Source organism: Neoarius graeffei, chromosome 2, assembly GCF_027579695.1.
Source record: "Neoarius graeffei isolate fNeoGra1 chromosome 2, fNeoGra1.pri, whole genome shotgun sequence".
NCBI lineage: Eukaryota > Metazoa > Chordata > Actinopteri > Siluriformes > Ariidae > Neoarius > Neoarius graeffei.
In genome coordinates this window covers 94,553,621-94,578,891 of record NC_083570.1, presented here as the reverse complement: position 1 = coordinate 94,578,891, position 25,271 = coordinate 94,553,621, and the positions used below count along the sequence as shown (strand labels likewise).

At 42.5% G+C, this 25,271-nt stretch overlaps 1 protein-coding gene across 3 annotated transcripts in view; it reads right to left on the bottom strand.

The window, feature by feature from the left end:
- Positions 1 to 10,925: 10,925 nt before the first annotated feature.
- The window catches only part of enox2 (ecto-NOX disulfide-thiol exchanger 2), a 766,926-nt gene continuing 752,580 nt past the window's right edge, over positions 10,926 to 25,271 (bottom strand). For all 3 annotated transcript variants that reach the window (XM_060915209.1, XM_060915211.1, XM_060915210.1), the window contains one exon: positions 10,926 to 11,597. In XM_060915209.1, coding sequence (XP_060771192.1) covers positions 11,466 to 11,597 — 132 coding nt within the window. In that variant the 3' untranslated portion in view covers positions 10,926 to 11,465. The remainder of the gene's footprint in view (positions 11,598 to 25,271) is intronic.

Sequence of the window (25,271 nt, the reverse complement as noted above, 5' to 3'; positions counted from 1 at the left end):
TCTAAAGGGTTCACAAACTTTCAAGCACCACTGTATGCCAATTACTTAAAGCTCCCCGCATTCGGCTGTTTCCATGGGACCATACTGTTTACCTCAAGAGGGAGGAAAACAGGCGCGAAATGGAGAAAAGCAACCTTCAGCACATCAAAATAATCACATCTCATCCACATGATATTGCTCTTGAGAGACATAGGAAAATGCCATGCACAATGAAAAAATTTTTAAATTTCAGATGACATTGCATTCAGTACCTTTAAAAAAAAAATAGTGAAGCAACTACAAGTCTAGCGCCCCTGCTGGCTGGTTGCATTATAACATGTAGCTCCACCCATCCTCATGTGCTTCAATGACAAAACAGCTTTTTCTTCACGTCACTTTTCTCATCTGTCTTTCAGTGTTGTAGTCGAGTCCAGTTTCATGTCCCGTGTTCAAGTCCGAATCAAGTCCAAGTCATTAAAGAAAATTTCAAGTCAAGTTCAAATCGAGTCCGAGAACAAGACTCCAACCGTACTATTTGACGGTGGCTGTTGCCGCCTTTATGTGAAAGCATCTCTGCTACTGTGTTGGACTAACGTTACTGCTCGACTGCCCCATTTTAATTAATAGGCTACAGATAAACAGCTTGATCATCGCTCAGCAAGCCCCGCCCACTATCAATAGGGCAAATAACATGAGAGAGGGTTAACACTAGCTAGTTCATCGGTCAGCAAGCAAGCCCTGCTATCAGCAGAGCAATGAACATTGCGTGTCACTTCCTTCTCTGGGTGGAGTCTTACCAAACGACGCTTGAAGTCTGAGGTTGTCCCCGTTGTCTCCTTGATAGTTCTTCTACATATGGAACACACATCAGTGCATTTTTTCCCCACTGCACGAGAAGTCTGTATAAGCAAAGAGAACAATCCTAGGGACTTCTCTCCAGGCATTTTAGCGCCATTAACGTTAGTTTGTTCCTGAACATGACGTATGAACAGGTGAATGTGCATTCTCTTGCACGAAATTAGTATAAAAATTAATGTAGCTCTAAATATCTTGTGACAAATTATTATGGCATGTTACCAAAAAAAAAGAAAAAATCTGAGTCCTCATCTCCAATTTACAAGTCCGAATGTAGTTAATGCATGAGTCCGAGCCCAAGTCCGAGTCAAGTCACAAGTCCTTAAAATTAGGGGATGAGTCGGACACGAGTCCAAATCCTGGACTCAAGTACTACAAGCCTGCTTTCAGTCTACTAATTCGAACAGTTAGTTCTCCCTGTACTGATGTCTACATGTTTTTTTTTTTTAATTTTCCCTCAGAAATTAGTTTTTTAAACATTATTCCACTAAATTGTAAGATGGGTTGGATACACTTGGAAATGAAGTGATTGACAGCTTTGGCTGGAGGAGACCAGCTGCAGTATCTGCATCGTGCCCTGTCTGTTCATTACACAGAGTATCTGAGTTTGTAGTGAGTTTGTCAGACAACTGACTCTAACCTACCATTGTTTTATCATTTCTTATAATTGTTAAATTTAAACGTGCACTCTAATCTTACCTGCAAGTTGCTAGCATATGCAACATTAGTCCATTGTTAGCTAATAACAGTCATTTTATTACATTGTCATTGACTATATTCAGAACTATAAGGTGTCTGAATATATCATAACTGACATTTATTTTTTTCGTGGTCTGGTTTCCATCAAATTCTGTGCTCTGATTGGCTGGCGAGCGGGTCCGTATCTTACGATACGGACCCCAGTTACGGACCCTGGTTACGGACCTCTGGCGACTCACTCGTTCACAACAACAACAAACATAGTAGCATTTTTTGTCAACATTTATCTTTTTTTTTTATAAGATCTATTTATAAGATTATCAAAAATCTTATACATTTTTGCCAGCATTTCTCAGGAGAATAGCATTAATTTTACAGCATGGATAGTGATAACGACAGTGTTCACAGCGAAAGCGAGTTTTACTACCCTGAGGAAGAAGAAATAAAAGAAAACATTTCAGGAGAAAGCTAAAAACCTGTAACTGTTGCAAATGCCAAGCAAAAACATGGCTGAATCCTGAATGACTCAATTTTGTATAAATAGGGGACTACATAGGCAGCAAAATGTAGTTTTTTTCCTGCCATGGAAGTGCACTTGTATACCGAGGAGGAAGCCATTTGCATTACAGCCGTGAATGAGGATTCAAAATGGTGGCTCGCCTCGGCTCGGTTTTCCCTTTCGGGTGCTCTCGTTTTCTGTTTAGAATTTGGTAAAGAAAAAAATAAATATATTATTTACCAGCTTAAGGTTGGTCTGTATGGTGAAATACCATGACCTCGGCCTTGAATACTGACCTCGGCCCAGAGGGCCTCGGTCAGTACTTTCAAGACCTCGGTCACGGTATTTCACGATACAGACCTCCCAGCTGGTAAATAACACACACACATACATATATATATATATATATATATATATATATATATATATATATATATACACTGCACTTTTACTGTTGCTGCATTACACCTACAGGACAAACTAGATATATGCTGGTACATTATAGGCATTTAGCATTATCCACAGCGACATAGCAACATACCCAGAGCAGCTTGGGGAGCAGTTGGGGGTCAGGTGCCTTGAAGGGCACATCAGCCATTCCTGCTGGTCCAGGGAATCAAAACCTCAACCTTTTGGTCCCGAAGCTGCTTCTCTAACCATTAGGTCATGGCTTCCCCTCTGTTGCTGCATTACTGCCACTGCAAGATTACACCAAGTGTGCTATTTGACACATCACCTACTTTTGATCTACATATGAAGCCCCTCACTAAAATTACATTCTTTTATCTCTAACATTGCTTGTCTCCACCCATTTCTGACAAGTAATGATGCACAAACTCTGGTTCAAACCATAATGATGCACAAACTCTGGTATATCCAGGACCCTGCAGCTAGAGTTCTCACCTATGCTAAGTGATTTGCTCACATCACCCCATCTTCACCAAGTTACACTGGCTACTGGTTCAGTCCTTTATTAAGTTCAAAATCTTGCTTCTCAGTTTCAAAGTTCCTCCCTACCTGAGTGAGTTCCTGACCCCTTACTGGCAGCACGATGGTGCAGTGGTTACATTGTTGCCTCACAGTAAAAAGGTTCTGGGTTCGACAGGGGCCTTTCTGTGTGGAGTTTGCATGTTCTCCTTGTGCCTGTGTTGGATTCCTCTCACAGTTCAAAGACAGTTCAATTGAACAACTCTAAATTGCCTATAGGTGTGTATGTGTACTTGCCATCAGATGAGGGTTTGGGTCCCTCTAGTGTGAGATAATCACCCAAGAGAATTCATGGAAGCTAGGTGATGGCTTCCTATGTACATCAACTATGAGGATGGTAGCAGACAGACCCTTTACTGTCCTTCAGGTCTTCTATCAATAATCTCCTTGCTGTCCCATGTCCCTTCACTTCCATGGCTGCAAAACTCTGGAACTGTCTTCCTCAATCTCTCCATGACTGCTCTTCTTTCTCGACTTTCAAATCTTCAATAAAAGCTTAATTTGCTTTTTTTCTTTTACTTCACTCCCTTCTCCCCCTTGCTCTTTAATGAAAACATTCTGTGACGCACTGGACCTTGGTATTGGGACAAGGGGGTGGGACTACCAAATGAGTAGGTGTACCTGACTTCGACTCGCTTCTCGACTGTAAATGGACTCTGGCTCCAAAGTTGACAACATGGTGGAGTAATGTGGACTTCATTTATATAGAACGGAAGGCCATGGACCATGAGTTGGCCTAGTGGTTAGTGTGTCCGCCTCTCAATCAGGAGCTCGTGAGTTATACTCGCGGTTGGGTCATACCAAAAACCATTGTGAAAATGGCACCTACTACTGTCTGGTAAGGCATGCTGTAATACAGATGTGAGCAGGGAGTCAAACTCTCGTGGTTACCAGAGAACTAGCCCCCCCACTGTAACCCTAGCTGTATAGGCGCGAGGCAGAGGGCTATAGAAGTGGTGATTGGTGCCGCCCAATGTGCCTTCAGGGCTTGGTTAGTACCTGGAAAGGAGACTGCCTGTGAAGACCAGGGCATGGTGCAGGAAGGACTTTAGACTTTCTTTAGCAGGCAATGCAGCCATGCCATCCATTTTTTTTTTATACAGTCATTGGTCTGATATTTCATACTAGATGAAGCCAGTCAACTGCACAAGACTTCATAGGGAAAAGTCATTCTTTTCAAACTTTCAGCTGCTTTATGAGAGTATTGAGATAACACTTTGATATTAATTGCATGAAAAGGAAAGGTTCTTCACTCCCACTCATATCGAACCCCCAAAGGAATTTCTCCGTCAGTTATATTTCTTGTCCTTTAAAGCGAAATAAAATGGAAATAAAACCTCTGCACCATTACACAGAGATTTCTGGTGTGAACGTCGCTGTGTGAAAGAAAGAGGACTTTCAGAGCTATCACTATTCAACACCTACACAGCCAGTTAAGAGTCAAATCAGAAGTGGATACCAACTCAAAGAGGCTGATCCATACTCCTTTTTACACACTACTGAGGCCTGAATTGAATGTGGCCTCAGTAGTGTGTAGACATAAGCTATAAGAGTCATCCATGGTGCATGCTCTCGGTTTCAGAAGCAAAGCTTCAGCTGAGCTGCCATTTTAAGAACGGTACAAGCCTGCATCATGAAACATAATCCACAGATTTATTATCTTGGACTGATTTATTTATTTTCAGTGTTAACAGGGTAAGCTCAAAAGCACTGAAGCTAAAAATTTAATTCGTAGCCTCTCTGTGGCTGTTAATTGAAGTGCAGTTTGATGCGTTTCTTGTTGCACAAATAAAAACAGCTTAAAAATAGTAAAGGGTTTAAGATGAAGAGTCAAAAATATTTTTTGGAATTACTTGTTCACGAGTAGGTGGCACGGTGGCGTAGTGGTTAGCACTGTCGCCTCACAGCAAGAAGGTTCTGGGTTCAAGCCCAGAGGTCAACAGGGGCCTTTCTGTGTGAAGATTACATGTTCTCCCAGTGTCTGCGTGGGTTTCCTCTGGGTGCTCCGGTTTCCCCCACAGTCCAAAGACATGCAGGTTAGGTTAATTGGTGGCTCTAAATTGATCGTAGGTGTGAATGTGAGTGTGAATGGTTGTCTGTGTCTATGTGTCAGCCCTGCAATGTCTGCTGACTTGTCTAGGGTGTACCCTGCCTCTTGCCCATAGTCAGCTGGGATAGGGTCCAGCTTGCCTGCGACCCTGAACAGGATAAGTAGTTAGGAATTATGGATGAATGGTTCACTAGTAAACAAACAGCAGTCATCCAACCCCTAGAAGGGGTTCTGGGTTCAAGCCCAGTGGCCAACAGGGCCTTTCTGTGTGGAGTTTGCATGTTCTCCCCGTATCTGTGTGGGTTTCCTCTGGGTGCTCGGTTTCATCCCACAGTCCAAAGACATGCGGTTAAGTTAACTGGCTACTCTAAATTGCCCATAGGTGTGAATGGTTGCTTACCAAGTCCAGAAATGGGAGGGTTGTGGCAGGAAGGGTGTCCAGCATAAAACTATGCTCCAATTAATATGATTTATGGATCAGCAGGGTCCACATGGACCCCAACCTGGCAGCAGTGCTGGACAAGGAGGAAGAAGAAGAATCCAAACCCTAGAAGGACTGTTATACCACTTGAAAGTTTCCTCATGTTATTATTAGTAAAAATGACCTTTGCTCTGCTGTGTCTTACACCAGCATTGGCACACTTTATTTAAAAAAAAAAAGCTGCTCCACAGGGTGCTGACTGCAAGATCCAGCACAACTAGAGATCAGGTAATGCGGTCCTGACCTTTAAATCAAACTCAGAACTTTTTCTTCTGTCTCAAGTGGCAATCAATGTCCACTGATTCAGCAAGAACAAAGCTGGACAGAAAGCACCTGGTCTTCAACACTCGGTGCAGGGTTCCTTTCTTTCTGCCCAGTGCACGTGCACATGGAGGTGAAGGTATTCTTTTAAGGTTTGACTGCAGACACGTGCAAGTTGGTTTTCCTTCAGGAAATCTTCCTCAGCCCTTTCTTACTCAGCACTTACTTTGCACCACCTAGGTGCAAAACTAAATCTGCATTTCACACATCATTGCACATCCATAAATGAATGAGGTGAGCAGAGCCTGAGAGAAAAGCAAAGTGAGCTCTTAATATCAGTCACAACAGAGAAGCATTGCCAGGTTGAAACACCGATGCTGGGGTTTGCGCAAGGGAAGGGAAGGGAATGTACCACTCCAGCACTTCGGCCTCCTACCAAAAGGGGATGCTGTTGAATCACTACACAGATAAGCCCTCTTTTTTTTTTTCTCCATGATGCATAACTATGGAAGTGGTGGCTGTTTAGAGCCTCTGTGGGTTCAGGCTTAAAAAGCCGTTCTTCATCACGGGGTCTGAGCAAAAATGAGGATGGTTTAGCTCCAAGGGGCAAAAGGAACCCACAGACACTCTCACATATGCACATGCACTCTTTGTAAATGCGAAGATTTCTTCCAACTTGACAATGGTGAAATAATGAGAAAAACCTTACATATTGCCGCAAGCGGTGATGACGGGCCCTTGGACCTCCGGTGCTATCACAAGATTAACACGACACGACACAACAATTAAAAGAGTTTGTTATTTTCTTTTTTTTTTGGAAGCATGAGAAATGCCTCCTGACATCAGTGAATTAACACCACTAACATGTTCTAACCACATAAACCAACATGGCGACTCTTGCTTGGAGTGGGATTCAACCCGCTGCTGTGTTTTTGCTTATAAAATTGGCTCAATTATGATGGACAATTTCTTAACATTTCTCAGCTACCGTACACAAAACAACATGCCCACATTTTTGAACACAAACATTACTAGTAAATTCATGTCTGTGTGAGTCTTTAGACAATATACACATCAGATTCATGATTCTAAATAAAACTACAAGAAGAGAACCGGTGGTGCAGTGGTTAGCGTTGTCGTCCCACAGCAAGAAGGTCCGGGTTCGAGCCCCGTGGCCGGCGAGGGCCTTTCTGTGTGGAGTTTGCATGTTCTCCCCGTGTCCGCGTGGGTTTCCTCCGGGTGCTCCGGTTTCCCCCACAGTCCAAAGACATGCAGGTTAGGTTAACTGGTGACTCTAAATTGACCGTAGGTGTGAATGTGAGTGTGAATGGTTGTCTGTGTCTATGTGTCAGCCCTGTGATGACCTGGCGACTTGTCCAGGGTGTACCCCGCCTTTCGCCCGTAGTCAGCTGGGATAGGCTCCAGCTTGCCTGCGACCCTGTAGAACAGGATAAAGCGGCTAGAGATAATGAGATGAGATGAGATGAGAAGAAGAGAACCTTTTACCCTATGAATCTCATTATGCTCAATGACCGCATACACTGACACCTAATCTTTACACTTCACCTGTTCTTGTAACATGCAGTCGAACCATAACCCCTTATATTACATGGGCATGAGTGTTTTACTGAGAAATACGCCACTTGTATTTTTCATATGAGCTCCATCCGGGACACGGAGAACCAAAACCTTGACATAAATCTCTACATGTCACTTGTGAGGAAATTAATTGTTTTGATAAATTTGGGTACTTTTTGTTTGTGAATGTGTCTATATAATAAAAAGAAAAATCACATGTTGGCTTGAAGATATGAAGTTTATCTTCTCGTGTTGAAAAACTCGCATTTTTCATACAAACTACATCGCGGATCTGAGTGATGCATTTAAATAATGTTGGCTGGCTTTTTTTCGTGGTATATCAGATATATTCCATTCAGCTAGCTTGATATTGAACTTGTCTTCGACGAGTTCAATATCATGCTAGCTGAATGGAATATATCTGATATACCATAAAAAAAGCCAGCCAATATTATTATTATTATTATTATTTTACATACACATTCCTTTCAGGTGTTCAACGTGTCTTTCTCTTTCAAAATTCTCTCAAAATCTTCCATATTTAATGAAGCAAACCTGGCAGCCATATTTGTTTACAAATTGTCTCAGTCGCTTGCTAGCGCTGAAGTTTGTCTTGACGACCATGCAATATTGTAAACCATATTCAACACTCATTCTCCATTGGATAGTGACGTGATACACATAGGATAAGCGATATGCTAACAGTATTGCATGCTGTCAAACCAAATCAATGAAACCCGCTAGAAGGGAATAAAATAAATCTTTTTATTCCATCGAAAAAGTGTCCTGTATGTACCGTATAACACCTAGAATATTGAGGTCTGACTGACACAGGTACCCTTACTTCAGAGGGGAACCGTCAGAGCCTTCTAGGCGTTCAGAGAAGCCCAAACATATCAGCATTTCAAATCTCATCTCATCTCATTATCTCTAGCTGCTTTATCCTGTTCTACAGGGTCGCAGGCAAGCTGGAGCCTATCCCAGCTGACTACGGGCGAAAGGCGGAGTACACCCTGGACAAGCCGCCAGGTCATCACAGGGCTGACACATAGACACAGACAACCATTCACACTCACATTCACACCTACGCTCAATTTAGAGTCACCAGTTAACCTAACCTGCATGTCTTTGGACTGTGGGGGAAACCGGAGCACCCGGAGGAAACCCACGCGGACACGGGGAGAACATGCAAACTCCACACAGAAAGGCCCTCGCCGGCCACGGGGCTCGAACCCAGGACCTTCTTGCTGTGAGGCGACAGCGCTAACCACTACACCACCGTGCCGCCCGCATTTCAAATGTTATATTTAATTTCTTTCATCATCTCATGATAATTTCTCTCATCTAATTCGGCCTCATTTTCTATGAAAATTGCTTCAGAAATGAAAGGGTTACTGTCCTGAAAACATTAAAATTGGGTTATCCAATGAGATTTGTTTGTTTGCTGTCTCTAGGCTGAGAAGAGTTTAGAGCTGCTCACTCATTGGTTAGGACTTCATTGCCGGGACAGAAGCCCATGGCAGTGTATGTTTATATAGGAAGTGACAGATGAATTAACTAATCAAATTTTGATTTATAGTGGGGAAGGATCAAAATTTATCACCCTCGGCCTTCTCGAAGCTTAACAGCTTCAGTGAAGTCACCTTCCAGCCAGTGCAGCGTTCATCAGCAGTGTTAGCGAAGGCTAATAAAGCGGTCAAGCCAGTGCTATTGAGAGCAAGTAGGACAGGCTAACGACCGAGAAACTAAGATTTCTGTCTCCAGACTGTTCTTCCACGCACACTCGCTACAGTATTTTTCACTTAGGCTTATTCATTTCCCCGTGTAATTTACTTACTTTTAAAATCAACATCGACAGCTACACACAACGGAGCAACCTGGCAGCCTGACGCTAATCCCTCACAAAATCCTTTGCCCCGTTGCTTTTTTGGTGTCTGGCTAAGTTTTGGCTGAGCTCAAGTCCCAGCTCTAATAGTAATGGTTCACATCACTGCCTAACTGACATGGCACAGGTACCCTTTATTCATTTACTTCATTCCCACTCTGGATGTTTGAATCGTTTCAGGCAAAACAAGACCAGTGTTTAAGGATGCAGTGTTAAAACTGTTCAAAAGGCTTCAGTGAAGATGAAATCGCAGCCCCATGGCTCACACTTCCTCAGCTAGTTTAAAACTTTTGGCTCTCTTCAGAGCTGAATTAATGAGGGAGCCTCAGTGTTGCTGAACTGAGTGTATAACACCAAATGGGAACCGTATCTCATGGGGATGGAGGCGAGGTCTAATTAGTCCCACGTTTGTGTCATTGTGTGATGCCAAGAACAGAGGAGTTGTTATTAAAAGCCAGCTCTCCGAATGATTCCACTCGTAGATTTTAGCCAACACGAGCTGTGAATGGAGATGACAAGAACGGTGCAAATGGGCTGCAGCTGGACAAAAATGATAGGGCTTTGTTCTCAGTGCCTCTTATTGAGATAGACATAATCATTTGTTGAATATCACATGGATCCGTTCCCGAAAGTCTTTCAAACTGATGTGAGTGTCAGAACAGAAAGTGTTGTACTCATGGAGAACTGTTCATCTTATAGCAATCAGGATAAAAATCTCACATCTCTCAGGTTACACACCGTATCACGCCATCATTTCAGTTCACCAACCGACGCTCTTCCGAGTCCCTCAAGAATCACGATCCATGCAATGTCGAGTTAATAGCAGACTATAAGCCCAAGCATTCACAGTTTCAGAAAGTGCTGATTAGGACATGTGGGAAAAGCTTACACTGATAACAAAGCTGAGCTCAAAGGCTGACTCACAGCACCGTTAAAGCTGCAAACTCTGCAGCTCCCAGCATCCTAGCGCTTTAACAGAAACGCTTGAGAGGGCGGGGTCAGGCTTCTCTATGCTTTCTGCTCTCCTGCCATATATATATATATATATATATATATATATATATATATATATGAGTCCATCCCTTGTGGAAAGGGTGTGTATTAAAACCACACACACCAGTCTTTCATTTCATTTCATTTCATTTCATGTGCAGTCCCTACAGAAAGGGCCACGGACGGAGGGGTGGGGTACTTCATTCTCTTTTATTAATTCGCAGTGGAGAGGGGCGTTTGCTCTGGACACATGGCCTGAGCAGATGGAGGGGGCTGATGAGGACAAATCAACCTTGCTTTTCTTTTCTCAGGAGGGAAGGAAAAATAAATAAATTGCACATTGCAGGTGAATTCGAGTGCTGGTGTTTTAAGATCCAGCTCACTGTTAACAAGCAAACACACACACACGCTACAGAATTGTTAATTGGCCTTCATAGAGGCTTGCTTATTAAAACACACAGCGTTACATAACGCCATCTGTAAGCAGCGAGTTGGTGTGAGCTAGAGAAAAGAAAATGATTACAATTGCCTTAATATGCCAAGAAACATAAAGCAGGGCAAATAAACAAGCAAAGACGCGCGGCTTTTTCACTCCGAAAGCAAGAGAGTCGGAAATGCTCCTCATCTGCATAAAGAGCTCGGAGGATTCTCTGAGTCGTGTTGGGTTCTCGGGTCTTCTTTTGTTTTTTTTATTTAAAAATAGTACGTTATTCAAACATTTACAGAATATGTGAACCAAAACTGCTGTCAGCAACCTATACAGAAGGAAAGAAAGACAGAAAAAAGAAACATCTTGACTTTGTACCTCTCTTCCTTAAAAAAAAAAAAGAATGGAAAGAAAATAAAACAAAGTTGGTGTCAATAATTGTGTCCAGAGTCCAGCCTGCTTGTGTTGTGATAATCCCTCGGCAGGTCAGCGCTGTTTTATCTCCGTGCTTCACACCTGTCCTTCCACATGGCAGCAACACACACACACACACTAACACACACACTGACACTCAAACAAACAAGTCTGTGCTTGAACACTGTTGAACGTACACACACCAGAGCCCAGGACTCCACACTTCCTGTCCGAACTGAATCAAAGTGTCCGAGCCTCGGTGACTCACTCCTGAATGACTCACTCCTGTTTGTGGGCCTGAAAACAAATCGTCCTGGCTGTGCCAGTCTTTGGGGTTTGATGCTCGGTGGCATGACTCTACGCCGTCTTGATGCCTTCAAATCCGCAGAACTTCCAGCGTTTCTCCAGACTGGCACCCACGCCCGTCAGCTCCTGCTTAAAGGTGTAGGGCAGACGGCCCAGCAGTGTCTCGACCTCCGTTGTGCTAATCTGGAATGAAAAAACAAAACAATAGAACAACCACCACCACCAATAAACAATTTACACAGTGCTGATTGAGACATATCGAGTTAAAGCATTAAAGATTTTCCAATCTAATCTCTAGCCACAGCATAACATACTATAGAGTATGTTATGTAAGTGTATCACCCTTTCTTTTTTAAATAGACTTATAATACAGGTCTAGGAGCAGCTGTTGAATTAAGCCAATAAAAGTTCGATTACTGCAAAATCAATCAGTGTTGATCAGTAACGCGTGACTGTAATTTAAATACTTTCCGCAGTAACAAGTAATGTAACGGATTACAGTTTCTAAAACGGTAATTATATTGCAGTTACTAATCCAAGTATCACTTTTTTACCGGGCGGCACGGTGGTGTAGTGGTTAGCGCTGTCGCCTCACAGCAAGAAGGTCCTGGGTTCAAGCCCCGTGGCCGGCGAGGGCCTTTCTGTGCGGAGTTTGCATGTTCTCCCCGTGTCCGCGTGGGTTTCCTCCGGGTGCTCCGGTTTCCCCCACAGTCCAAAGACATGCAGGTTAGGTTAACTGGTGACTCTAAATTGACCGTAGGTGTGAATGTGAGTGTGAATGGTTGTCTGTGTCTATGTGTCAGCCCTGTGATGACCTGGCGACTTGTCCAGGGTGTACCCCGCCTTTCGCCCGTAGTCAGCTGGGATAGGCTCCAGCTTGCCTGCGACCCTGTAGAACAGGATAAAGCGGCTAGAGATAATGAGATGAGATGAGACTTTGTTACCTGATGTGAATTTTGTCCTCGATAGGCAATATTTCTATTTCTATTTCAGTTGAAGTTATATTCTTATTTAAGCTCCATTCTTGTTTTGTTTATTATGTACGTAGCCCGTGTTTTTACTTTTATACATAGATATCTATTTTTTCCTATTGTTTTTTTTTAAATACTTTTATTGTGCTCTATTTTTTTGTTACTGTTTGTGAGCTGCTGAAACATGTACATTTCCCCACTGAGAGATGAATAAAGTTTATCTTATCTTACTATGACATGAATGCGCAGTAGGTCAGACAAACAATGATGGAGGATGAGCTAGTGGAAGAGAAATTTGCTTTCCAAAGTTGGAAATACTGCCATTACTTTGAATTTGTGACAACCAGAGACGCAAAGAACACTGTCGTCTGTTGTAAACTCTATCAGTTGAGCAACAGAACGCTTTCAACTGCGAAAAATACATCACCGAATTTATTGAAGCATCTCACGCAGCAACACAGCAGTGTGAAACTTGGGGGGGGGGGGGGGGGGGGGGGGGGGGGACAGGCACTGATAGAGATGCATGCACTCCGGCTAAACAACAATAAAACAAGGACGTAGCGGCTCATCTGGCCTGCCATCAAAACAACCATGACAACCAAAACATCAAACAGAACTGAAATGTGACGATGTGAGAAAGGACCGACCTCCACGACAAATTATTTAGAACAGGGAAAGCATCAAGGACTAAATTTTGTTCCCCAAAGGAAGATCGACCCAAAACATCCATCAGAACTGAATTCGCATGAGAAATGAGAGGAGATACAACTCTAGTCAGAAGAAAACTCGTTTAGGTGACCTAAGGTCGATTTGTTTCAAATAAAACAAACAGAACTGAAATCCATTGAGAACTGAGGGAGGGAGGAGATACGATTTAACTGAAAATAAACAAAGTTGTAAACAAATTGTCAACAAACAAATGACCAAGTTTTGCTCTCCGAAGGAAGATCTACCAAAAAACATCAATCAGAACTGAAATCGGGTGAGAAATCAGAGAGGAGATAAAGTTCTAGTGAAAAGTCTGAAAATTCGTTAAGGTGACCTAATTTAGTCTGGCTAACACGACTTCAAAGCTCTGCGAGCATTTGGTCTGGCCAAGCTATTAAGCCAAACCGTTTCCCAGAGCCTGTGGTTGACCCGCGTCCCTGAAATGCCTCAGTTTGCTACTGGTCGAAGCCAGAAAAGGCTGTGACGAAGCTTAAACCAATCACATCACTCTTTCCTCTGACGTATGTGACGCGACGGGGCTAACTGGTAGATTAAACTCTTACCGAAGCCGGTCGGGAGCAAGGCGAAAACGGCCTTCCTTTCAATAAATACCTCCAGGGCTGCTCTTTGCTCCGTTTTCAATGAGAACTTCCCGTTGAATGCTTTCAATACAGCATCTACCGCTGTGTCAAAGGCTTGCCGCTGCTCCATGTTCGGAATGTTTCTAGTGAATGAAGCGCTTCCGGCATAGAGTCTGTAAACAATCTATGGCTTCCGGTCGCAGTTCTACTACGTCACTGCCTTGAACACGCCTCTACCCAGGGCCGTTGGAGATGCTCAAAGTTGACTGGTTCCCGATTTTTCGGGAGCTTGGAAATGCTGTAGATAGCCTGCCTGGCCAGACTAAGCTCGCAACAGGCCCTTGTGTTGCGTCATGCTTAGGATGGGCGGGCTATCACACTCTATCGTGCTCTCTCTCTATCGTGCTCTTTCTATCATGCTTTCTCTCTCTCATGCTCTCTATCGCACTCTATTGTGTTCTCTCGTGCTCTCTCCATCGTGCTCTCTCTATCATTCTTTCTCTCTCTCGTGCTTTCTCTCTCATGCTCTCTCTACCGTGCTCTTTCTCTCTCGTGCTCTCTATCGCACTCTGTCGTGTTCTCTCTTGTGCTCTCTCTCTCATGCTCTCTCTCTCGTGCTCTCTATCGCACTCTATTGCGTTCTCTCTCTTGTGCTCTCTCCATTGTGCTCTCTCTATCGTGCTTTCTCTCTCTCTTGTGCTCTCTATCGCACTTTTGCGTTCTCTCTCTTGTGCTCTCTCCATCATGCTCTCTCGATCGTGCTTTCTCTCTCTTTCTCTTGTGCTCTCTATTGCACTCTTGTGTTCTCTCTCTCGTGCTCTCTCTCTCACGCTGTCTCTATCATTCTTTCCAGGCTAGACCTAATTAGCAGTTCGTTTGCAAAAATTTGACAGAACAATGACCTGTGCAGAAGGTCGAGTTCTTTCAAATAAAACAATCAGAACTGAAATCCATTCAGAACTGAGGGAGGAGATACGATTTAACTGAAAATAAACAAAGTTGTAAACAAATTGTTTACAACAAATTGTTTACAACAGGAAAATCAACGAACAAACGACCAAGTTTTGCTCCTCAAGGGAAGATCAACCCAAAAACATCGATCAGAACTGTAATCAGATGAGAAATGAGAGAGGAGATACGATTCTAGCGAGAGGCCTGGAAAATTCGTTAATTTGGCCTAACTAGTCACTTGTTAGCAAAAATTCTGACAAAACAACAACCAAGCTTTGTGCAGAGTGATGAGTTCTTTCAAACAAAACAACTAGAATGGAAATCCGTGGAGAACTGACGGAGGTGATGCTATTTAACTGAACTGTGGATGACGGACGCCACGCCATGGCAATAAAAAAACTGAACTTCGGAACATAAACCAGTCGTGGAGAGAAGTGAAGTGGAAAGGATGTGAAGAAGCTCGTCGCTGACGACATCGTAGAAGAGATGTTACCTGTTTCTACTGTTGACTCGCCCACATTTCGGCGCATTATAGAGAAAATACCCATGAAGAGCAATGCGAGGCTGCTACAGAGAGAAAGATGTTTGCTGACGACCTCGAGAGTGAACATGCGCTGATGGAATCTAATCTGAAGGCCAAACTCAGAGAGGGAAACTCAGTGTCCACCGCCGCTGACATCTGGACAGCGAACAACAAAAGCTTCCTGGGTATAACAGTTCACTGGATCAGCGGTTCCACTCTGGAGCGCAACAAGGCCACCAGAGCATGGAAAAGAATCAGAGGACAAATGAGCTAAACAGGCTGAATGTCGTCTCCCCCCCCAGAAGTGGGGTAGCAAAAGTAATGGAACGAGTAATGTAACTAATTACTTTTGATACCACTGAATCAGTAATTTGATTACTTTTTAAAAGACAGTAATTTGTAAAAGTAACTAATTAGTCTTCCTGAGCAACTTGCCCAACCCTGTGCAGAAAATTATCATAAATTCTTTAACTGTTTTCTTTTTTACCCTCAAATTAAGCTCTAGCACAGCCCTTGTGAGACGTGTCAGAGAGGTGCTGGGAAAACCACTGGCATATTTCTTGAAAGGAGATATAAAATGGTGTAGAGGCTTCATAAGAATGTTCTGCTGAAAACATGTTCAAAAAGATAAATAGTCATGTGCAGCTATATAGTGTGTGTGTGTGTGTGTGTGTGTGTGTGTGTGTGTGTGTGTGTGTGTAAAGATTGGAAACAGTTACAGCCTGAGCTCCAGATTTGTCAATGAAATATGAAAATGATACACAGTGCATGAGAGAGAGCGCTTAAGAGAGAGTATGAGAGTGCGTGTGAGAGAGAGAGAGAGAGAGAACGAGAGCGTGTGAGAGAGAGTGAGAGATCAAGTACGAGAGAGTACAACAGCACATGTGAGAGAGAGAGAGAGAAAGTGAGTGAGGGAGAGAATATGAGAGAGCACATGCGAGAGAGAAGGAGAGAGAGTGAGAGAGAGAATACAAGAGAGCACGTGCGAGAGAGAGGGAGAGAGAGAGTGAGAGAGTATGAGAGCGCATGTGCGAGAGAGTGAGTGAGTGAGTGAGTGAGTGAGTGAGTGAGTGAGTGAGTGAGTAGGAGAGAGCGCGTGCGAGAGGGAGGGAGTGAGTGAGTGCGTGTGAGAGAGAGGGAGCGAGAAAGAGAGAGCGAGCACGCATGCAAGTGAGAGAGACAGCGAGAAAGAGAGAGCAAGAGAGAGAGAAAGAATGATAGAGAGAGCATGAGAGAGAACACAATAGAGTGCAATAGAGAGCACAAGAGAAAGAGAGAGAAAGCACGATAGAGAGAGCATGATGGAGAGAGCACGAGAGAGAACACAAGAGTGCGATAGAGAGCACAAGAGAAAGAGAGAGAAAGCACGATAGAGAGAGCACAATGGAGAAAGCACAAGAGAAAGAACGCAATAGAGTGCGATAGAGAGCACGAGAGAGAGAGAGCACGAGAGAGCATAAGAGAGAACACGACAGAGTGAGATAGAGAGCACGAGAGATAGAGAGCACGGTAGAGAGAGAGCACAAGACAGAAAGCATGAGAGAGAGAGAGAGAAAGAATGATAGAGAGAGCACGATGGAGAGAGCACAAGAGAGAGAACACAATAGAGTGCGATAGAGAACACAAGAGAGAGACAGCATGAGAGAGAGAGAGATGATTTTGGGTGAAGAAGGGGCAGAGAGATGTGAGAACAGGCAGTGTGACATTACACACTAATGCTTTATGCTTCCATTACAGAAAGTAGGACAGCCATTTACAACCCCAATTCCAAAAAAGTTGGGACAATCTGTAAAACATCAGTAAAATCAGAATGCGATAATTTGCAAATCATGGAAACCCTATATTGCACTGAAAATAGTACAAAGACAACATATCAAATGTTGAAACTGAAAAATGTTATTGTTTTTTGAAAAATATATGCTCATTTTGAATTTGATGACAGTAACACGTTTCAGAAAACTTGGGACAGGGACAACAAAAGACTGAAAAAGTTGTGTAATGCTAAAAAAAAGTAATTTGGTTAATTGGCAACAGGTCAGTAAAATGACTGGGTATAAAAAGAGCATCCCAGGGAGGCGGAGTCTCTAAGAAGTAAAGATGGGGAGGGGTTCACCGCTCTGTAAAAGACTGCATGGGTAAACAGTGCAACAATTTAAGAATAACTTTCCTCAATGTAAAATTGTAAAGAATTTGGGGATCACATCATCTATGGTCCATAATATCATTAAAAGATTCAGAGAATCTGGAGAAATCTCTGTATGCAAGAGACAAGGCTGAAAACTGACATTGGATGCCTGCGATCTTCAGGCCCTCAGGAGACACTGCATTAAAAGCAGACATGTGTCTGTAGTGGAAATCACTGTATGGGCTCAGGAACACTTCAGAAAACCATCGTCTGCGAAAAGAGTTCATTACTGCATCCACAAATGCAAGTTAAAACTAGATATAAACAATATCCAGAAACACCGCCACCTTCTCTGGGCCCGAGCTCTTTTACGATGGACTGAGGCGAAGTGGAAAATTGTCCCGAGGTCTGACGAATCAAAATCTGAACTTCTTTTTAGAAATCTTGGACATCACGTCCTCCAGTCCAAAAAGGAGAAGGACCATCCGGCTTATTATCAGTGCACAGTTCAAAAGCCAGCATCTATGATGGTATGAGGGTGCATTAGTGCACATGACATTGGGTAGCTTGCACATCTTAGAAGGCATCATGAATGCTGAATGATATATACATGTTTCAGAGCAACATGCTGCCATCCAGACAAAATATTTTACAGGGAAGGCCTTCCTTCTTTCAGCAAGACAATGCCAAACTGCTTTCTGCACATATTACAACTGCATGGTTCTGTAGTAAAAGAGTCCGGGTGCTAAACTGGCCTGCCTGCAGTCCAGACCTGTCTCCCATTTAAAACATTTGGCGCATTATGAAGCTCAAAATATGACAAAGGAGACCCGAACTGTTGAGCAACAGAAATTGTGTATCGTGCAAAAATGGGACAACATTTCTCTTTCAAAACAAGAGCAACTGGTCTCCTCAGTTCCCAAACATTTACAGAGTGTTGTTAAAAGTGGAGGTGATGCAACACAGTGGTAGACATGCCCCTGTCCCAACTTTTTTGAAATGTGTTGCTGACATCAAATTCAAAATGACCACATATTTTTCAAAAAACATTAAAATTTCTCAGTTTCAACATGTGATCTGCTGTCTTTGTACTATTTTCAAAGAAATATAGGGTTTCCATGATTTGCAAATTATCACATTTTTGTTTTTATTTACAGTTTACACAGTGTCCCAAGGGGCGGCATGGTGGTGTAGTGGTTAGCGCTGTTGCCTCACAGCAAGAAGGTCCGGGTTCGAGCCCCGTGGCCGGCGAGGGCCTTTCTGTGCGGAGTTTGCATGTTCTCCCCGTGTCCGTGTGGGTTTCCTCTGGGTGCTCCGGTTTCCCCCACAGTCCAAAGACATGCAGGTTAGGTTAACTGGTGACACTAAATTGACCGTAGGTGTGAATGTGAATGGTTGTCTATGTGTCAGCCCTGTGATGACCTGGCGACTTGTCCAGGGTGTACCCCGCCTTTCACCCGTAGTCAGCTGGGATAGGCTCCAGCTTGCCTGCGACCCTGTAGAACAGGATAAAGCAGCTAGAAACAATGAGATGAAACAGTGTCCCAACTTTTTTGAAATTGGGGTTGAACACACCAAGGCTGAAAATGGAAAAGAAAAGAGACAAAGACAGAAAAATCATACGCAATTGTGTGTGTGTGTAGCACAGTGTGATTGCTCTGCCCACTCCAGGAGCCCCATATGTCTAGTGGGTTGCTTATTTACGCTGCAGAGCATTAGGATGCCGGGGGGATCAACACTAAACCGTTCGCTCGGTGAACAGAGTGTGTAGGTGTGTGTGACGTGGGTATATACAGTCTGTACTCTGCACACTTGGAGTTCTGCAAAGGTGTTTGAATAGAATACGACTGAGGCGGTGAGATGAAAAAGGCATCTTATTGGTTGTTGAAGTGGCGAGCTCACTGGCTTTAACTCAGATCTCCTGCTTCTCACTGCCTCTTAGTCATCTCTCAGACGGCACAGCAATCAGCATGCTCGCGCAACCCAGGCACTATATGAGTCAGAAACAATACACTGAAGGAGATTCTGTCATTTCAGTGGTCTACTGCTTGCGTTGGGGTTAAATCCCCCTGACCGTCAGCTGAACCTTTTCGAAAAATCAACAGCGTGTCATATTGTGGCTGAGATGGTGAACCATCACAGACCCATGGACATTCATAGGCTGTTCCACTATTCCAAAGAACAACACAGCTAGGAATAAAACATGAAAAGGCATGCTTTTATAGGAAAATAATAAACAAGATAGTGTGATGCAGCCTGAATGACTTACTATACCCACCACAACGTGCATTATTATCAGACAATAACGCCAAACTTCTCTGTCCTGAAGGCTTTCTCCTGCTGTGGAAAACCCTTCACAATGCACTGACACTGGAGTCTCCTTCCATAAACTTTAAAGATGACATGTTCTACCCCTTTTCCACACGTTCAGACAGTTCCCTGAGGTCTTAATGAAATGTCTGTGACATGCTTTGGTTAAAATACCACAAGGTTAAAGCACCACAGCTCCTTTCTCACCCTGTCTAAACAGCCCTGTTCAGAACAGCTGATTTACCGTGCCTGTTCCTTTAAATGATAATGAGCCACTGCTCACCCCTCCCCCGCTTCTACCAGCCAATCAGGTCGCACGTTCCTCATAAATATTCATTCAGAAAGGAAATTTTCAAGCCATGAGGGGACGGCATAATTCTAATGATTTCCCTTGTGACATAGAAAGTAGAGAGAAATCTGAACGGCTTGTTGAAGCAGATGATTTCTGAAATAGGCAGAACAAAAGAAACTGATAGGTCCATAAATATTTGGACAGAGACAACATTTTTCTAATTTTGGTTCTGTACATTACCACAATGAATTTTGAACAAAACAATTCAGATGCACTTGAAGTTCAGACTTTCAGCTTTAATTCAGTGGGTTGAACAAAATGATTGCATAAAAATGTGAGGAACTAAAGCATTTTTTAAACACAATCCCTTCATTTCAGGGGCTCAAAAGTAATTGGACAAATTAAATAATTGGAAATAAAATGTTCATTTCTAATACTTGGTTGAAAACCCTTTGTTGGCAATGACTGCCTGAAGTCTTGAACTCATGGACATCACCAGACGCTGTGTTTCCTCCTTTTTAATGCTGTGCCAGGCCTTTACTGCAGCGGTTTTCAGTTGCTGTTTGTTTGTGGGCCTTTCTGTCTGAAGTTTAGTCTTTAACAAGTGAAATGCATGCTCAATTGGGTTGAGATCAGGTGACTGACTTGGCCATTCAAGAATATTCCACTTCTTTGCTTTAATAAACTCCTGGGTTGCTTTGGCTTTATGTTTTGGGTCATTGTCCATCTGTATTATGAAACGCCGACCAATCAGTTTGGCTGGATTTGAGCACACAGTATGTCTCTGAATACCTCAGAATTCATCCGGCTGCTTCTGTCCTGTGTCACATCATCAATAAACACTAGTGACCCAGTGCCACTGGCAGCCATGCATGCCCAAGCCATCACACTGTCTCCACCGTGTTTTACAGATGATGTGGTATGCTTTGGATCATGAGCTGTACCACGCCTTCGCCATACTTTTTTCTTTCCATCATTCTGGTAGAGGTTGATCTTGGTTTCATCTGTCCAAAGAATGTTCTTCCAGAACTGTGCTGGCTTTTTTAGATGCTTTCATAGAAAAGTCCAATCTAGCCTTTTTATTCTTGAGGCTTATGAGTGGCTTGCACCGTGCTCTGTATTTACTTTCATGCAGTCTTCTCTTTACGGTAGATTTGGATATTGATACGCCTACCTCCTGGAGAGTGTTGTTCACTTGGTTGGCTGTTGTGAAGGGGTTTCTCTTCACCATGGAAATTATTCTGCGATCATCCACCACTGTTGTCTTCTGTGAGTGTCCAGGTCTTTTTGCACTTTTACCTAAAAGATCACGTGAAGTTGGCTGCTATCTACTTTGCGTTCGTTCTCATTTTCCTCCATCATTTCATAGGCCAGAAACAGATGTTTTGACGTAATTTAACCAGTGCTTTCTTTCTTTCTCAGGATGTACCAAACTGTAGATTTTGCCACTCCTAATATTGTAGCAATTTCTCGGATGGGTTTTTTCTGTTTTCGCAGCTTAAGGATGGCTTGTTTCACCTGCATGGAGAGCTCCTCTGACCGCATGTTTTCTTCACAGCAAAATCTTCCAAATGCAAGCACCACACCTCAAATCAACTCCAGGCCTTTTATCTGCTTAATTGAGAATGACATAATGAAGGAATTGCCCACACCTGCCCATGAAATAGCCTTTGAGTCAATTGTCCAATTACTTTTGGTCCCTTTAAAAACAGGGTGGCACATGTTAAGGAGCTGAAACTCCTAAACCCTTCATCCAGTTTTAATGTGGATACCCTCAAATGAAAGCTGAAAGTCTGGACTTTATGTCCATGTCCATTATATAACTATAACTTGAATATGTTTCAGTAAACAGGTAAAAAAACAAAATTTGTGTCAGTGTCCAAATATACATGGACCTAACTGTACTGTATATATGTTCACGGGCACTGTAAAAGTGAGTATTTCATATTATTTTATCCACATTCACTGGATATGAGCAATCGCTCGCTCTGATTGACTTCTCTACTACTAGGATATCAGCTCATATACCGTGAGTAGAGAAAACAAAATGGCGGAGCTTGTTGCTGAACCAACCAAGGACGAAATAAAAACTACTTGAAAACAAAACCCCCAAAAATACAACCCCCCCAAAAAAAAACATGAGATAAAAGTAGTTGATAGTAAGAACGTGTCTTTTTTTTATTGTTCAAGAATTATCATCATCATCGCATTTTTCACAAATTGCTCCTGTTATGTCACTGGTTTGTTTACATTCTAAGCGGAAATGATTTTGTCGGACGTTTTGTATAGTTTTTATTTATCGAATTTGCAAAAAATAAAAATGCTCTGCTTCTCAAAATCCAGTGAATGTAGATAGAATAAAACAATTATTCCACTCAATCTCATCATACGTGGCTTAGAGCCAGCTACGTGCCTCGTCAGCGACCAGCTCATGCACGACTCGATTTCATGGAAAAACTGTTAAACATGTCCCCTTTAAATAAACATCTCCTTACAAAAAAAGCAAACAAAACAAAACAAAACCATCACCACCCTCTAAATAACTATGTTTTTCTTTGCTAAATAACACCATATTAAAAACATTAATCTAATCTTTTTTTTTTTTAAAGATTATAGAGTGCGTCTGCTTTGCAGGTCCCTGTGAATTAGCTGTTACTATAGTAACCATAAAGTTTTACAAGGAGTGCATTAATATAACCCTGTGATTGGAATTACAGCGGGATATATTGTCCGAGCTGCTGTTACAGAAAATTAATCAACCTTCTGACTAATTACATGTGAGAATTCGACAGCGCTGTGGTATAAATCCAAGTAAACGAGCTCATATTAGTCACAGGCTGGATTTCAGGATCTGAATCTCAAATAGTCTTGTTCTGAGCATGGACCACGAGCAAAACCTGACAAAATAAAGCCTCAAAATATCATTAACCGAAGCTCGAACACAGGTTCTGGAGTTCAGGTTGTAGTTCAGGTTTCAACATTACCATTAAATAACTGGCTCATAATTTCTCTGGAGTATTGTGTGCTTTTAAGTACAGTGAGAGTAAAAAGTATTTGATCCCTTGCTGATTTTGTTGGTTTGCCCACTAATACATGGATTAAAGCAAAAAAAAAATATTTGACTGAAAATTTACGGGGGGTGGGGGTGGGGTGGGGTTATGGGTGGATTTCGATGAAATTCTACGGGGGGGGGTTATGGGTGGATTTCGATGAAATTCTGAGAATGATTAACTTAGAACTGATAACTTTATCAATTAATTAATGGATTAATATATTCAATTTATTGCACTTTCTTTCTATTGCTTCCGTATATTATTTTTTTGTGGCAAACCACACAAATGCAAGCGCCTGGAATGTTTAGTTTTTTGCACCATGAACTAAATGGCTTTCCGTTTTCACCTATTTCGTACAGCCAAGCCCACCTCCACTTGTTTTTTTTACACCTTTATGGATGGCAGACACATCAGTGCCTTCTTTCATGGAAAGCGCATCCATGCTGCCAAAACCGAAAGCAGAATGACATGCTCCTCTATGCTCGACGTCAATATAGAAAAAAGTTTGGATCTTCACTTACATTAAAATTAAAATTTGACCTTACTTTGTGTTGAATATGACTTCAAAAACAATTCAAGATTTTATTAAGAGAAATATTGTGGCCAACACGAGTGTTAAGTTACCTAAAAGATCGCGTGAAGTTGGCTGCTATCTACTTTGCGTTCGTTCTCATTTTCCTCCATCATTTCATAGGCCAGAAACAGATGTTTTGACGTAATTTAACTTAGTAGGCTATGATTATTATTTAACCGTAGTCTTCTAGACATTTTGGCTGTTTGGGGCATTGAACGCTGGTGTATGATTTTCAGGGAATAAAGTTTAGCACATGTCGGAACATCATTGCGCTCGCAGCCTCCAACTCCTCAAACGTCCTTTAAATTGTGATATAACGTAGGCTATAAGGCACGGTTCTAACATACCTTACACATTGGCCTAACGAAAATAATAATTGTTGGGGCGTCTGTTGATTTGTTAGCTATAAATTTAGGTCTAATTACTTCTGACAGTCTGCAAGCATTGCACTGTCGGGTCTTCAAGTCTGGCTGAAGCAGAGGAGCGGGCTTTCCGGGGTTTATTTTTTCATTTTTTTTTTTTTTAACATGCTCTATTTCTATATGTCCAGGTTTGAACTAAGTCATTTAGGCAAGATTTAATTTAATACAAAGCAGAAATGGTCAGACACAAGCATGCCAAGCACATGGGAATGTATTTTGCCAATTTTGACAGCGCATGTTTTTTTAATGCCGCACCGCAGACAGCGAACGTTTAAACATGATCAAACATAGGAAATGAACGACACAAAGCATGGCTCAAAAACAAAAAAGTTAAATAAACCCTGCTGATAGTTGATGGTGTTGCAACACATCAGTGTTATAACCCAATCTCTACCCAACCACCCGTCATTTTAATTCTCCTCGGATCAGCACCGACCTCACATTTGGCCTTGGGAGAGTTCAGTTGACGGAAATCCGTCACACGACGGAAAACTTTAATCCATGCTAATAAAGACATGATCATTCTATACTTTTAATGGTAAATGTATTCTAACATGGAGAGACAGAATATCAAAAAGAAAATCCAGAAAATAACTTTAAAGAATATATATTAATTGATTTGTATTTCATTGAGGGAAATAAGTATTTGATCCCCTAGTATGCATTAGGAGTTCTGGCTTTCACAGACCAGTTAGACACTCCCAATCAACTGGTTACCTGAATTGAAGACACCTGTTCTAACTAATCACCTGTATGAAAGACACCTGTTCACAGAATCAGACAATCAGACAGATTCCAAACTCTCCAACATGGGTAAGACCAAAGAACTCTCTCAGGACCTCAGAGACAGGATTGTTGACCTGCACAAATCTGGAATGGGCTACAGAAACATTAGCAAGATGCTGGGTATTAAAGTAACAATCATTGGTGCAATTGTGAGAAAATTTAAGAAGTATAACATGACCATCAATAGACCTCGGTCTGGTGCTCCACAGAAGATTTCACCTCGTGGGGTGGCAATGATCATGAGAACTGTGAGAAATCGGCCTGCAACCACACAGCGGGAGTTAGTGAATGACCTCAAGGCAGCTGGGACCACAGTCACCAGGAAAACAATTGGCAACACTTTGCGCCGCAATGGATTAAAATCCTGCAGTGCCTGAAAGGTACCCCTGCTTAAGAAGGCACATGTGGAGGCCCGCCTAAAGTATGCCAATGATCACCTCAAAGATGTACAAAGTGATTGGGAGAAGGTTCTGTGGTCAGACGAGACCAAAATTGAACTATTTGGCCTAAACTCTACTCGTCATGTGTGGAGGAAGAAAAATGCTGCCTATGAACCCAGGA